At 45.7% G+C, this 16,638-nt stretch overlaps 2 protein-coding genes across 4 annotated transcripts in view; both read left to right on the top strand.

Moving 5' to 3' along the window:
* The first annotated feature begins 175 nt into the window (after window positions 1–175).
* dcaf13 (ddb1 and cul4 associated factor 13) lies at window positions 176–9,260 on the top strand. The gene is made up of 11 exons (XM_079163858.1): window positions 176–333; window positions 859–1,058; window positions 1,154–1,261; window positions 1,379–1,468; window positions 1,621–1,776; window positions 1,923–2,000; window positions 2,080–2,162; window positions 2,258–2,422; window positions 3,076–3,211; window positions 6,974–7,137; window positions 7,680–9,260. The coding sequence occupies exons 1-11, from the start codon at window positions 264–266 to the stop codon at window positions 7,765–7,767; spliced, it is 1,338 nt and encodes a 445-aa protein (XP_079019984.1). The 5' UTR covers window positions 176–263; the 3' UTR covers window positions 7,768–9,260.
* Window positions 9,261–10,605: 1,345 nt separating this feature from the next.
* Window positions 10,606–16,638, top strand: part of rims2a (regulating synaptic membrane exocytosis 2a) — a gene marked incomplete at both ends in the record, with an annotated part of 124,855 nt that continues 118,822 nt past the window's right edge. For all 3 annotated transcript variants that reach the window (XM_079164693.1, XM_079164694.1, XM_079164692.1), the window contains one exon: window positions 10,606–10,784. In XM_079164693.1, the coding sequence (XP_079020819.1) occupies window positions 10,606–10,784 (179 nt within the window). The remainder of the gene's footprint in view (window positions 10,785–16,638) is intronic.

Genomic DNA, 16,638 nt, shown 5'->3' with positions numbered 1-16,638 from the left:
ACCTAGCCAATGCCGTTAATTTGAAGCAGTTTCGGAACCAAATCTGTGTATTTCCGGTCTTTCCCTGCTAAATGTTGCACCTTGATAGCTCTTTCCAAACGTCTCAGTGACGCAGACAGGAGGACTGAGCATCCCACAATGCAACGCGGTCAGACGCATTTCTTCTTCATCAACACATGGCTTGTGCTTGCTAATATTTTTCTTGTTTAACCTAAGGCTAACTGCAGTTTCTAAGTGTGTTTCCATTTCCATTCTCCTACCAAATGAAGGTTAAAGTCCTCTCGAGGAACCCGGATGATTACGTCCGGGAGACCAAACTAGATATTCAACGTGGTGAGTGGTAAACCTTAATCTCGTATAGGCTAAACAGTGTGCTAGTGCTAGCCAGCCACACATAGTGTGTTTATGTAAAATAAAGCTAGTCGAATTTCGTCATTCTACAAATCTGGATATTGTTACAGAAAAGACAACGCGAACTACGAACTTTGGAGAAACTTTCGTTGTCTGCAGGCTTCGATATAAAATAGCATTTAGGATGCAGTTCAAATATGTGCACGTAAACATAGTTAACAGCTAGACCATTAGCATTGGACTAGCAGCTATTTAAGGTCACTGAATGTAAATTGTGAATAAGACTATAGCATGTGTGCAGCAATAATATGTAACATAAGTGTGTTTGAATTGCTCCAAAGGAATAAGAACACTACATTCATAAGCACATGGAACGTCATGTTGAATGCAATTTACTGTGTTTTTATTTAGCTAAATTGCTTACATTGAAACGCATGAATATCATCTTTTAGCCAACTAAAATGTCCCTTTACAGTTCATTAAGAAGTGACTACTCTCTGTTGTCAGTCCCCAGAAACTATGACCCGACGCTCCATCCGTTTGAGGTGAGCAGAGAGTACACCCGGGCCCTGAATGCCACCAAGCTCGAGAGGGTGTTTGCCAAGCCTTTCTTGGCCTCTCTGGACGGACACAGAGACGGGGTGAACTGCATGGCCAAGCACACCAGGAGCCTCTCCACCCTGCTCTCTGGCTCCTGCGATGGGGAGGTAACTACCTGCCAAAGTCTAAATACATTACCTCAGCCAGTTAGTACGCACAATACTGTAAGTGTTATGCACTCATTGTTTGATTCGATCCTTAGGTGAAGGTGTGGAATCTGACCAAACGGGAATGTATCCGCACTCTCCAAGCACACGAAGGTTTTGTCCGTGGAATGGTCGTCCGCTACTGTGGAACCTCCTTCTTCACGGTGACCGCCACCCTTCAACATCTGAGAAGAGTTTTCCGAGTTGTTGGTCTTTATTGGTCTTTTTTTATTAGCTGACCTCTAATACAGCTTCTGTATTTCTTTCTTGGCACGTAACAGGTTGGTGACGACAAAACAATCAAGCATTGGAAAATGGAGGCGCCCGGTTACGGAGAGGAAGAGGAGCCACTCAACACTATTCTGGGCAAGGTGGGATCACTGTGCATTTTCTTTAGTATTGTTATCAAAGGCAGTTGTGGTTACATCGTGATAATGAAATGGTCTTTAGGTGACCATGACCTCAAAGTGTCAGTGAAATATCACATTTCCATTGTTGTAAAAATGATTCTTGTCCTTTGCAGACCGTCTTCACTGGACTAGACCACCACCAGAAGAATGCTCTGTTCGCAACATGTGGCCAGCAGGTGGACATCTGGGACGAGCAGAGGAGCAGCCCAATCCGCTCTTTCACTTGGGGCGTAGACAGCTTCAGCGCTGTCCGCTTCAACCCCGTGGAGGTGAGTCGCCATGCGTCCGCCACACTCCTCCCGACACAGGGGAACACTTGACCGTTTGTCCATGTCCTAACTCCCATCAAAGTGGTTATTTTGTAGTTATTTAGATCAGCTGATATCTTTTTAAAGTGTATCTTGTCTTCCCACAGACTGAACTCCTTGCAAGCTGTGCCTCTGACAGAAGTATAGTACTGTATGACATGAGAGAATCGGCTCCACTTAAAAAGGTAGGGTCGACCATTCAGTTGCTGCTAGAATGAACCTTTCTCTTCCTCCATTTCTTAACATTATGATTTCTATCCACAGGTTATCATGACAATGAGGAGCAACACAGTGTCCTGGAACCCAATGGAAGCCTATTACTTCACATGTTCAAATGAAGACTACAAGTGAGTGGAAGATGCTCTGTCCCATTATTATTATTTTACTGGTGCGCTTTCCACTAAAACGCAGTTTGGCTAATTTTGTGTCTTTGTCTCGTCAGCCTCTACACGTACGACATGAGGTACCTGGACCGGCCAATCACAGTGCACATGGACCACGTCTCTGCGGTGCTGGATGTTGACTATTCTCCGACTGGGAAGGAGTTTGTGTCTGCCAGCTTCGACAAAACCGTCCGCATCTTCCCCACGGACGGTGGCCACAGCAGGTTAGCATGACCCTAAACACCAGCTTAAAGACTTTACCGTTACCGTGTATGTTTACTGGGATTTTATTACTGGTCCGGTCCGTAGTCAAGCACCATTTCTGTTCTTCTGACTGAACCCAAGTAGAGTAAGCAGTATAAGTATTCTTGGTGTCATAGTGGTGTTAGTAGCTATGACGTTTATTTACTTTATTCTATAGATAGTTATGATTGGAGCGTGTTGATCGGAGCTTAACACTCTGAGTCATTTATTGTTTTTCAAGTTGCAGCAAATGGACGGGTTTTCATTTGACGTTTAGTTTGAGCGTGGACACTGAATCTCTGCAAAAGCCATTTGGAGCACTGAGGAGGCAGCGTTTTTCTGTTTTTAACAGATGATCCATGTCATGTGCTACTGTCAGGATAAAAGGACCATTTGAGCAAATATGACATAGTTATTTTTTATTAAAGTTGCCAACTGTAGCTTTAATGGAGCGGAGCCATCGTTCATGTTAATAGTACCAACATGACGAGCCAAAATGTCTGCTTTGAAAAGGGGCCTATCCTGTGTATTCTGACACTTGATCCTGTATAACTGCTTCCTTTGTCTGTTTGTCCAACAGCAAACGAACGCAATGCCTTATTTTTTTAATTCTTATTGGTTTTTTTCTATTTAGGGAAGTCTACCACACCAAACGCATGCAGCACGTCATCTGCATAAAGTGGTCGGCAGACAACAGATACATCCTGAGCGGCTCAGACGAAATGAATATCCGACTGTGGAAAGCCAACGCAGCTGAGAAACTAGGAGTGGTGAGTCCCGCCTCTACATGGCTCCTCCTGTACATTATATCTGCAGCTTCAATCGATCACATATCTAAGGCGTCTTGCTGCTTCCTGGTGAGCAAGAAGTGTGTAAATGCTGCCAATCAACAGCTGTACCCCCCCCCCCCCCCCCCCCCCCCCCCGCATACTGTATCACCTGATCTTGTTCTATGAGTTCGCTGCATCCCTCGACACAGCCGGGCCCCCGGGCCCACTTGAGCAGGTTGAGAGCGGGTGACTATGCCAGGAGCAGCGCTACCGTTGCCAAGTGCCCTGATGGATGCTGACTTAGTGTAGAATCACTCTCATTAAGTACAATGTACCAATTGGCACGGTTGCTCTTTGTGGCGGGTGGAAGTCCGGGAAAAAAAAACTTTAATGACAAATCATCAATGGAAGATTCAGCTAAATCTCCGCTGACGCTTTCTATCTTGTGATGTGAGCACCACATGTATTGCAAGCAGAAGCTATGGCCTTAATGTTCCGTTAAGCTCAACTGTCAAATATAGATCCTATGAAATGCTGGGGAAGTGTCCCAATGCCCCAGAATCCCAGTTCTGGCTCAATAATATAGATCCATGCCGTCTCCAACAGCCATCTTTCATCTTTCATCCCTAAACGGATTCACCCTCGCTGATTCTCTTAATGTAGCTCCAGAGTGGAAAATTGGCCCGCTTTTGGCACTTGTTTTACTGTCACTGTGTAAGGGAAGATTTATCCGCAAGCTTTGCACTTAAAGAGATCAGACAAGGGCTGCTCCTATCAGCAGTTTGGATCGGCCAATCACTTAAAGCGGGCCACTCGGAACATAATGAAGCATTAACAATCAAGTTGCACTGAAGAGGTCTTTAATTATCAAGAAATGCTGAATCAAGGATTTGTCTGCGTCAGGTTCAGGACTTCTCCATCAGCACCTGCGCGTATATTATATATTTTTCTCGTACCGTTGAACGCAGTGGCCTTTGATTCCAGTGTAAATTAGAACCCTTTTGAATTTTAGGCCGAGGCCCAAAACAGGTTGAATTGGAAATGTGCCACTCTTGATCCATATTTCGGTATTTACAGTTTGATGAAAAAGGTTGTGTATTATAGCATGCAAACAACTCCACACTCAACAAGCGAGGAAAGATTTGGTGCAGTTAATGAGTTACAAAGGACATACCCAGAGTCGGGGATTCCCTGCTTTATAGTTGGATAACATTGTAAGTTGGTTACAAAGTTCATTTGAAATAATAAAAACGAGGCCCGAGAGGTAACAACCGGTCTACAGTGAAAGCAGCGCTGCAAACTGCTTCAATCCGCCATCAGTGTGTTCACTCTTTAAGTGTTCCGCCCCAGCACTGCTGTGCGCTCACCCGTGTCAGAACCCAATACACAATGTAGCTACGCACAGAAACAGAAGCAAGAAGACTGAGAGCCCTAAAAAGACACTTGCGTGCGAGTGAGACTCGAGCCTTTACGCTGCCGGTGTAGACGGCTCTATTGATTATTTAAGATAGAAGTGTATCTGCTCCTCAGACACAAGTGAGCTGGGCGAGAGGAATGCTGCTGAAGCGTCTGTGTGGATGGGATGTAAAGCACACAAGCAGTCAGACGAGCTGAAAAGAGAAGTTTAGTACAATAGTCCTGTGACCTCGTCAGACACGCACGTAAAAGACTGTTTATGAAAAATTGATGCAGTAGATTTTAAATTTTTTTTTTTTTTTTTTTTTTTTTTTTTTTTTTATATATATATATTTTTATCCTTTCATAATTCTTCCTCCTTGTCAAAACCTGGTGCTTCGTTACCCACAATGCAACTTGACTACCGACAGTTCGGCTGGAGATTCAGGGGTGTACTAGTACCGCTGCTTCAAACACTTAATCTGAAACAGAATACAAGCAAAAACTGACAAAATGATTATTTACATCCATCACAGTTCACTTCCTGGTTCAACTTGGACTTACTTAACTGATGTTTAGTTTTCCACTTGTCCTCTGTAAGAGGGGTTATGACCAACATGCTGAGCGTGGTTACGGATAGGAAGGAAGGAATTAACTTGTATTAACTGTGACTTGCATGTCGTTCACCGAGTCCAGAGCATCGGTTGGACGACAGTTGCTACTTGCACCTCGTTGACGCCTGGGCAACTTTTGGATGGGATCTTACAGCCATCATACCAACGGCGTTTAGCAAGCTAACCGTGTGTGTGTGTGTGTGTGTGTGTGTGTGTGTGTGTGTGTGTGTGTGTGTGTGTGTGTGTGTGTGTGTGTGTGTGTGTGTGTGTGTGTGTGTGTGTGTGTGTGTGTGTGTGTGTGTGTGTGTGTGTGTGTGTGTGTGTGTGTGTGTGTGTGTGTGTGTGTGTGTGTGTGTGTGTGTCCAGGGGGATTAGTCTAGACAACAGGATCAGCATCTAACTGCTCTTCTCCGGCAAATTGAATCTGAGACAAATCATTGCTTTTAATTACAATAAAAGCCTTCGAGGAGGGCGGCTCGAGCCAAGGCGAGTCCGAGTCGCCGGTGGGTTTTATGGGGGAAGACGGAGAGGAGGGGGGGGGGGGGGGGGGGGGGGGGGGGGCGCGTTGTTGCGCTGGTGTCTTCACTTTTTAAACAGACATTGATTCCGTTTTGAGCGAGCACGCCGTCGAGCTGAGGTTACTGCTTACTGTGCCGGCCAATATTTTATGATGTACAGGCAGCGCACCGTAACCGTCGGTGATTAATAAAACGCCACCTGAGCTGAACGCAGACGACTTCCTGTGGTCAGCAGCAAACCCCGCGCTCATGATCGCCTCGTGGAAATACTCATTACTGGAATCGAGGCTTTCGGGGAAACGCCTCTCTCACCATGGGAACCCAAGGGGCTATAAATGACGTGATTCATGTTCACGCTATAGGTTTAAATGCAACGCTTACTGACTGTAACAAGGCAGCTGACTCAGAAATGCAGCGTTAGCAAGAATCGTCCTCTGGTGCCTGATCGGAAGCCACGGAAAGAGACGCTCATCACTTGCAATACAGCAGCATTTGTTCAAATGCCCAAATATTCATAAGGATATCTTGTGGCCAAATTGAAGTATGACGAATGAGAAGTCTGTTAGCTTAGCTTAGCACAAAGAGTGGAAACAGAAGCAGCTATTCTGGTTCTATCCAAGGGCCTATCAGCACTTTTTAAGCCGGGCAGACGCTGTTCGGATTAAACCCAGTTTTTTTTTACCCCGAATTGGACACTTCAGACCAATTTTACAATTCAGCCGAATTTCTGCCAGATCAGGTTCCTTTTGATGTGCGGTTTGAGCAGTTCCAGGGTTCTGCCTCCCACATGACTGCTGTCAAAAGATCCCTTCTAGACTGTCGTTAGATTGTTTTAATATTATTTGGTCAGTAGTTTTAAAGGACATTCAGAGAAACGCAAAGCAGAATTTTTCGCGTGGTGAGTTTTCTACAGTTCCTTGACAGTGGACAAATTGAATGTGCTGATGAAGATCATGTGATGTGAGCAAAAGCTCCAGAACACCTACCAAATATATTTTTGTGGCAAGATTATTCTGTCCGCTGCTGTTTCCACGGTCACTAATAGGATGGTGTTTACTTTAGAGGACTTCTGATCTGGAGAAGTTTACTTGTATGGGACTCTGTTTGTGCAGAGAGCAGGGTGTCCACTCGTCTCATCTATTTTGTCACCTGACTTTGTCTTGTCTTCTCCATTTTGTCTTTTTTTTTATTCCCCAATTGTTTCTACCCAACTCATCCTCCCTTGTGTCCCTCAGCTGGCCCCCAGAGAGAGGGAGGCCATCAACTACAGTCAGAAGCTGAAGGAGAAGTACCAGCACCACCCGCAGATCAGACGCATCGCTCATCACCGACATCTGCCCAAGAGCCTCTACCACCAGACCAAGGAGCTGAGGGTTATGAAAGAGGCTCGCAGCAGGAAGTACGTGTTCATTATGTTATTATATTTTAAAGCCATTTTATCTGAAAGAATGGTCACGCCACACCCTCTGTGGTCCACGTAGAGGTGACGGTGACTTGGGCTGCTGCCAAGCTAGGTCTGACCTACGCAGTCCCACCAGCCTAATGGAAAATGTCACTGATGGGCCGGCCTCCTATGACACGGGCTCAATAGACCTTACATACTCATTTACAGCTTGTATGGTGGATTGATTGTTCCAGTTTGCCCTGCCGTCCGGTGATTCATAGCTCGGTCTGTGGCTGGTTTTTATTTTATTTTCTAATTACTGGCGGTACGGTGACGCGTCACACATGTTTGGACTGTGAATGATTTACTAGCCATGCTTTATGCAGTTATTTTCAGGGTACATCGGCGTAGTGGGTGACGTAGGTGTTAGGTCAACAGTCTCATATTCACTCACTTCCTCCCTCCTCCTATCTGTTTGTTCATCTCTCTCTCTCTCACTCTCCTGAATATTCCCACCGGCAGTTTGTTCACGGCTCTTCTTCCTTCTTTTTTTTCAGGGAGAGGAATGTCCGCAAGCACAGCAAGCCAGGAAGTGTTCCTGTGGTGTCTGAGAGGGAGAAGCACGTTGTGACCGTGGTCAAATAGGCGGAGCCGGAGGAGAGAGCGGAACACCGAAGGGACGAGAGATGAGGTGGAGCCCCCCCCCCCCCCAAGATCTCACCCACATGGGACATGTTCAGACTGCTTTCACTTCAGAGTGGGGAGGAAAAAACGTTTGAATTTGTCAGTTGTGGGAAGGACAAGTGACAAGTTCTGCATCGTTTGAAGCCCAAGGACACGGACTGTAAATACTGACGAACATTAAATCTTGTGAAACTTTCTCTCTCTACCACTAAGGCACAGACCGGCTGTACTTTTCACCCTGCAGTGACGCATCTGTTTTGGTCTTGTATTTAAGTGAAGAGTTTGCATTTTTCATCACATATGATTAAGAAATTACGAACCAATTAAATTGATCCTTTGTTTAATGAATGTTATGTGACTTGGTACATACTTGCAACAAAATGAATGAAGTTCTGGACACGTGCTCCAGTGGATTATTTAAATTATCAGAGATGGCGTAAAAGGTTTCAGTATGCTTCAAAAGTCTTGCTGTCCGACATCTTCTACAGGATAAAGTGTTTACGAATGGCCACTCAACGTAAAGGCCTGTTGGAAAGCTTGATGTCATCATCCTGGCTGTCTCTATGATCGTTCTGGCTTTTGTGATGATCGTAGAAACTGTCCCAATGTTCTACACATTGGGACAGTTTCTCAAAGATCCAGCCTCTGACGGTGAAGTTAAAAACCCTCCCGTACTTTGGACGACACACATGACCAATTGCTCAGCAATGTCATTTCCAGATGTTTTGGTAAATTCCTCAAATTGTCAGTGTTAGACGTTCTAGCACAGTGACGCCTATACATCTTAAGGGGTTGTTCTTTACTTGTATTTCACTAATGCATTAAGAATTTAAAGTTTACATATTGCAATTGTGCTGGACATTAAATAGCCATGGCAGGTGTTTTGACTTCCTCGCAAAACTTCAGTTATTCTACGTTTCCCCTCAGTTTTGGAATACCTTACTTCCTCAATGGCCTATAAGAGGGCACACTCAAAACACGTACATACATGAGGCTAACCGTCATGATCTGAATCATTCAGAATTCAAACTCCCCCAAGTTCCCTCTTGTTTAACTTGTTGCAGTATCACTGCAATGGTGCTATAATTGAATTGCAACCCTAATGAGGTTGAGGCTCGATCCTCTTAATGTTCTTCAAATCCCATCAACAGCACAGCCTGAAATTGGAGAAATGTAACAAAGGGTTGAAGTCATCACTGGTAGAAAGTAAAGTTAAACATCGGTGCATCGTGGCATCTAGATCTGCTGAAAAAATCAGTTTGGGTGATGGGAACAATTGTTTAAGTGAAATGTGAAACCTGAAGGCTCTAACAATCGTATTCATAATCGATTGATCGACCAGTTATTTTCTCTATTTTATTCATCAATCATTTGGTCTGTAAAATGTCAGGAAGTAGTAAAAAAAAAAGTTCCTGCAGATGTTCATTTCAAATCACACATTCACATTAGAGAGACTGGAGTTTATGATTTTCTTTTTGTTGCCATTTGTGCTTGAAATTAACATTTTATTTTTAGTTAAAAATAAAAAAAGGTCCTCAGTGGAGTGCATCAACACGTCTGACCGGCCGTGTGTGTGTGTGTGTGTGTGTGTGTGTGTGTGTGTGTGTGTGTGAGACAGTATGAACCACAACAGCCAGTGTGTGTGTGTGTGTGCGCGCGCGCTGCACGGGCATTGCTGCCGCACACCTGCAGTAACACTCATTGTCACTAGTCATGTTCTGTATTTATCTCGCAGCGCTCATGATCTGCTTATGAAATATGCATCACGCGCCTGCCGGTACGGTTGCCGCTCCAGCTGCGCGCGCGCGGCTCCTCCAGTCCGCGTTTTGGCGGCTGCTACATCTGCTGCCTGCTGTCAATGAACATCCAGCGCGTCCTCTCCGGCTTTAGTCTTCTACGTGTTTCCATCGCTCCGCCTCCTCTTCCTATCTGGATTTTTTTCTCCCTCTCTCACACACGCGCGCTCTCTCTCTCTCTCCCCCCCCCCCCCCTCCCTCCCCTATCGCTCTCTCTCTCATTGCATCCATTTTTGTGCATTTAAGAAATCTCCAAGAATTACCAACCTGGAGGAAAGCGAGCTAACCAGAGTGACACAGAGGAGGGTTAAGGACCCCAAACGAAAACAAACAAGGACGGACCGGGCATCTTTGATATCCCACCATGCGAGTAAAGGCGTTCTAAAGGATGGCAGCGATGGGTTAGACAGGATTTACCATGACTGCAAAATAAAAGGCAAGAGTTGACGTTTTTTTATCCTCTACTTTTCTTTTCTTTTTGAAAACCCTGGATGGATGGAGGCTTGTGTTTGGAATACCTGAAGGTTGTAGCCTCTACAGCCTGTGCTCTCGCTTCATTTTAAGGGCAGCTATTAGTAATCCTGAGCCTTCTCTGTTTGAGAAATGTCCATGTGTAAAAAATATATATATCAGGCGTTTCAAACCTGCAAGCGGCTCGAATATCGCAATTTCCCTCAGATTGCAGGCGACGCTCATTCGGCTTCAGCGTGTTTGATAACCCCATTATGACCATTGAATAGCCGGGGACGGAGCCTGTGATTCATATTTTTGACGCTTATTTCTGCAGCACGGTGCAGTGTGTGCACGATAGGCTAAAGCCCCCTGTAACCGAGGTGCCATGCCGCCTGTAAACCGCTGTGACTCCAGCCAACCCGACCGCCAATTTCAGAAATTTGACGGCATGAAATGTAGCAACAAAAAAACAAATATCGCCCAGAATGCAGCTGGTTGACGTCTTTTTTTTATTTTTTTTTTATTAAATTGTAGCCACTGTGTGTAAAAGATGTCTGCTCCACACGGGCCCCGGGGCGGCCCTGGCCCTGCTGCTGCTGCTGCCTCAGCGGCCGGCGACATGCCGGAGATGCCGGACCTCAGCCACCTCACCGAGGATGAGAGGAAGATCATCCTCGGTGTCATGGACCGACAGAAGACGGAGGAAGCGAAGGAGCAGTCAATGTTAAAGTAAGTAAAAAGCGGAGATGGTGGAGGAGGGTTGGGGTGTGTTGGGGTAGGGGGGCTGTTTGGTGCTGCTGCTGCTGGTGGCGGTGAACCAGCCCGGGTGTTTGTAGGTTTGTTATTACAGTGGCACATTTCTGTAACCGTCTCTCGGAGAGAGAGAGCCTACTGGTGGGTCATGGTGCCTCTTGACAGCCAAGCTAGAGCCTCAACAGTCGTCTAGCCGGCAGGAACCGAGGGGAGATGAGCCGTTCCCTCGGTCCTGGTTATCGCCTCTCTCGGCTCCTCGTTTAGGAAATACTTTATTTGAATGGCTGAGTATCGTTTTTATAATGCGGCATACACCTCCGACCTCATTCCCTCCCTCTCTGCCGGAGCCGTAGCTCTACTACTATGATGGGCTGGGTTAGCAGCAACGGGCGCCATTTTCACGTAAAAAGCACGCCGAATTGCTTAACCTTTCCCCACGAGCGTCACCGAGATTACACAATGTGACACTGGAAAGATCATTTAAGGTGTCCTTTGTGGCAATGGCGCACGCGGGGCGTTTGTGCTTTTTCAACATTAAAGTCTCGGTAGATCCTTGTCACCCCCCCTCCTTCCCTCCCTCCTCTTGTGTACAGATGTCGCTCGGAGCTGTTTCAGCACCACGGCGCTGTCCACTGTAGGGTTTGACTTTTTAAGGTGGACCGGACTGTTTCCGCCATCATCTCTTTAACCTTTGCTGTGTTGAGCCATAACTCTGCTTTATGGTGGGATATTACACTCTATCGTATTGCCCTGGTCATAAAAACACACACACACACACACACACACACACACACACACACACACACACACACACACACACACACACACACACACACTCAGTTGATGTATTGTTAATTAAGTATTTGGCCTGACTTTATTAGGACGATAGGGGTTTCAGGTTGGTGGCCTTAAATGTTTCCATCCTGTTGATTTTCTTGTAGTTTTCCTCCCTCAATGAAAAGAATGCACATGCTCACAGACCAGGCGACCAGGCGACATTGTATATTGTTTGAATGCAGCACAGATATTGGGCTACATCTTAGGTGACAGCTGATGAGGGAATCTATCAAAATTCACTGTGGCTGTGTGCCACTATCAGCTTTTTAAAATTACTATTGTTATATTGTATCATTTTGTGTTTAGAGGCTTTGGAGCTGTTGTTTCCCCCCATCATCCGGTAAACATTTGCTGCTACGGCAGCATTCCTAATGGAGGGAAAGTTGTGCAATCCCTACGTGATTCATGTACTCCAAGACACGGCTACCTCAACCGCTGCAGAGCGTGCTGTGTGAATCATCCCGGCCTTTTCCGCCCCGCCCCCCCCCCCCCCCCCCCCCCCCCCAATAGCTGAGTATATTTGCTATTTCTCTTTCTCTGAGGTAAAGGGGATTGTCAGTTTTAGTCACTCTTAGTCTGACAGTGATGTCAAAGCCTTGTCATGACTGAGCATGGGCAGAAGGGGCTGTTTTTTTTTTTGCCAGGGACATGACTGATTGACTGACTGTCTCACCATAACGTTAGGTAACTCTGATTGCAGGCCACACAAGCTGAAAGGGAAGTCAAAGAGGCCTCAGTGTCAGTTACTTGCGTGCTGATTTGCATGAGAATTACGTTTCCAGTATCGGCTGCAGGCCTTGGTTACCTGGGGGTTTATCTTGCCAGCAGGGCTATACTGCTGACTCTAAACAGCTGACAAAAGACATGCAGTTAATATTAAGGGCTGGCAGCCACCATTTTGTTATTTCAGAGGGCCTCTTAACCCCTTTTTCACCTAATAGTAAAGTTTTCTTTCACTATTTTACACAGCAAAACTATATAGGTTAGTTTTTACTGTGCCTTTTGTCTATATGTACAAGGTGACTCATCATGAGTCATCACAACGGTAAATCCCAGCTTTTTTTTTTACCTATGAATCACGCAAGCATAACATATCCTAAAGCCCTGGCATAGGTATACGACTGCAGTGGATTAACTTGTCATTGGGTGGTTCGCAGCATTTTCCCGGCAGTGTCGAAAAACAAACACCCACACTGCATCATCCGGCCCTATAGCCCGTGCGTCGGCGCCATCGCAGTCACGGTCCAAAACCAACAGCGGCTTGGATGGCTTTTTTCGGGGGGGAAAGTGGCGGTTTGAACATCGAAGGTGTGTAATCTAACAGAGGGAATCCTGGGAAGATGGAGGGATGGAGAGGAGAGAGGGATAGAGAGCGAGAGAGAGAGAGAGAGAGAGAGAGAGAAGCCTCCAGCTGCAGGGCTTTGCCAACTTGCTGTCATCTCACTGGAGGTGCTACAGAGAGAGCGTGGATGGGAATCCGGTGCTGCTGACTCGCATGCAATTAGCTGCTCTCTCTTAGCCTGCTCCTTCTTAGCAGGCCTGCTAATGCGCCTGTCTGCATGTAGAAAATGTGCTGCACCAATGACGATCCATTACTCTGCACACCTATGGCTCATTGGTAGAATTCTGTCCTAGAAAGCTGCACTCACAGAAGTATATTTAGTGCATCTCCGCAGACAAAAACATGAACCCAGTCGCTGCAATTAAGCACGGCTCCAGGGGCATTTCTTCCATCGAGCTATCAGCTACCTCCATGCGCCAGCGGAGTCTCTGAGCAGCACAGTGATGACGGGTTATGGGACCCCCACAACCCCCCCACCCACCCAGACACTGTGTATCCCACAGGCAGGCATCAGCTGCCTGTGACGGGGTGACCCACAGAACACCCGGGGCTCCACTTCTCCTTTCTCCTCGCTCCTCCAGTCCTCCTGGGCTGCTTCCTGGTTCTGCTCTGTGGCTCGGAGAGCCGGGCATGGAGCAGGAATGGGGTCAGGAGGAGGGGTGGTAATCATCTCCATCCCAACTCTGACTTTGTCTTTCACGCCTCTACCCTCTAACGCTCTGCCGTTGTTGCTGTTTCTCTTGCTGTTACCTGTGTTATGAAGGCGTGAGCTTGCTATGTGAGCACGCACACACACTCTCTCACCACAGAGAGATGGTAAAACCATTTCGGTAAAACCATCACAACACCTTTGACTGACTTATTTAGCTTGTCCTCACACTGTGAAGGCCGCATCACTCCCAGTAAATATTCCTTGTGACAGTGCTGAACTCATGAATTGGGGGGACTGTGTCATCCGCTCAGGGACCTCCTTTGACAGTGCTAATTATAGTGGCTGTCTTGTAGGAGGGACTCCCGCTGAGATGCAGCTATTCCAGGGCTCTGAGGTGTCTGCTGCTCTTCCATCTATTTGGGCACCCCTCGTTTTTGTTGCATATAGCGAGTTCCCGTTCCGTTTACTCTGTCCGGGAACATAATGTGTACCAGGGGGTTTTCAGGATGTTTGTTGTCAGAGATGAACATTAAGACCCCCCCCCCATCTGTGATTAATATATTCTAAGTAGTTCTGTGATACTAAACATGTATTACACTTCCGTTTCATTACTTAGCAACATGTAATAATCGGGATAATCACAATTGAAGCAGCAGAGACGGAGATATCCTGACTTTTTGTCCATAATGTCAAACTAAAGAAAACACTGCATACTACAATTCCCATAATGCAACTTCACAGAATCTCTCTAGCCCCTCCCGTGCCTGCTAGAAGCACATGTGTTTCAATTAGATTGTAAAATACATTTCTCTAAAACCTTTGCCGTTTCAAAGCCCAGGCTTAGATAACCCTGATGACATCATCAGAGATATTTACTTCAGACTCAAGAAAACTCTCTCGAGCCACAGCAGACATTATACAACTATTTTCACAGGTTGAGTAGTACTCTTTGTATCGAGTCAACTGATTATGTGTAAACTTTGTGTAGCGGCCCTTTCATTTCAGTCATATGGCCCACCTCTGTTTTGAATATTACCTTGTTGCTATATAAACAAGACATTCATTATTTCATTTAAACATTTCATTATGAATAGAGCTACCCTCTCTATTTTTTGTGCGTGTGTGTGTGTGTGTGTGTGTGTGTGTGTGTGTGTGTGTGTGTGTGTGTGTGTGGGGGGGGGGGGGGGGGGGGGGGAGACACAAGAGATTTTCAGAGCGACCAGAAGCTGAAAAAAAGACCTTGAATAAATAGAGTGACCACAACTTGTTGGACAGAGACAAACCTGGCAACCCAGAGAAAACACTGTGTGCCAGTTCTGCAAACAAAAGCTGCGAGGCAGAGAAACACTTCCTGGTATACGTTAGCTTTTGTAAAGAAAGGAGAGAAGCACAGCAGATAGCAAAATCGACATTGAGTGACAATGTCATGGAAGCAACAAAATATGCAAAATAGTAGAAAACTAGTGAAACAACACTTGAAAATAAACTGAGCTCCCTTTAAAATGTGATAGCATCTGCATAAAGTAGTGTAGTGTGTTGTGTCGCTTTCGTGCAGTCTAAATGATTATACTTCATTGTAAACCTTGTACAACCTGCTGTAGCAATACTGTACTTATGTTCATGCCAATAAAGCAAATTCGAAAAAAATAAAAGAGAGAGAGAGAGAGACCTATGGTTGTGAAATGAGGCGAGGCAATGCTCAGAAGCTTCTCACTGGACAATATACAGTATACACACTCTCTCTCTCTCTCTCTTGTTCCCTTAGCTCACTCGCCCATGCTCACTCGCCTTCCCATGCAAAGAGCAGATTCTGTCATGAGCGTTCCACAGACTCCCATCCCCCATCACTTCCCCCGAGGGAGCGAGGGAGAGAAAGTGTAAGAGTGGATGCTGTCTTGACTCCGTAAAGCAGAACGCACGCCAAATGAATACATCATCGTGCTAATTAAAGTAACACTGTGTTTTGGTTATGGGGAGGTTGGCACGCTGTCAAGTGGTTTAGGCGCGGCTGGACAGGAAATCTGGTTGGAGCACATTTGGCGACATTGAATTGATATAGAACACATTGAATTATATATTTAATAGCTGCTCATAATTTGTGCTATTGTGGGAGTGCAGTGTATTCCTCTAGTGTCGAGGTCCTTTGGTGCTCTCACATCCATCTACCTTTCACTTTTACACATCAGCCATTTAACCTATTGCACCCTGTACTTGTTTGGGCCATTTTTTCCTCTCTTCGTGTGGTGCTTTATCCCTCCACAGCTGGCTGAAAGTGTGGGGATATAGGCTTAAAATGCCTTTAGATTGACCCCGACTGAATCGCAGAGCTACTCCTTTCTTTAAAGGATAAGGCTGCTGTCATTTTTTATTGTTCCCATCAATAGCTTTCATCTGAAGTTGTGTTTCTGGCCAGCTGATAAATTGATTAAACCTAATATGCACTCTCCATCTGACTCTGTTTTTGTCCTCACCAACTACTGAGATATAAGATATTGTTCTCTTCAGCATGCTTAATGCTGTGCTGTGTTCACTAGCTAGCTGCTAACTCGTGTACAGTGGGTTTATCAGAGATTTCTCTTTGTGGGGAATAGTCGCATGTAGCTGCCAGAGGCAGGGTGGATGGGAGCGGTGAGACTGGAGTTGTGGGGCCATAAAAACCAAAACAGTGAGCTGAAAGAAGCTTAAATGCTCCGCAGAGCTGAGTGAGAATGTTTGGGTTCCACTTAACCAACAACTTCTTACACGTTACATTCAAGTTTTGACCAACTGTTCATATGGAAATATTTAAAATATCAAATTGATGTTGCTTTAAATGGCTTGTATCACTCAAGCAGGAGGATGTTTTGGGGGACTATTTTCATCAGAGGGTTGGTGCGCTACAAAATATTCATGGGAAGTGTGATTGTCTTTAAATAGAGGACTGCTGCTTATGTTCAGGATGATACAGGAACATGTAACCAGATACAACGGCGGTAAAGGAATAGTTTGCTTGGATAAAT

Source organism: Pholis gunnellus (genome assembly GCF_910591455.1).
Source record: "Pholis gunnellus genome assembly, chromosome: 8".
NCBI lineage: Eukaryota > Metazoa > Chordata > Actinopteri > Perciformes > Pholidae > Pholis > Pholis gunnellus.
Note: the sequence above shows the minus strand (reverse complement) of the source record. Positions and strands in the feature narration are given on the sequence as shown.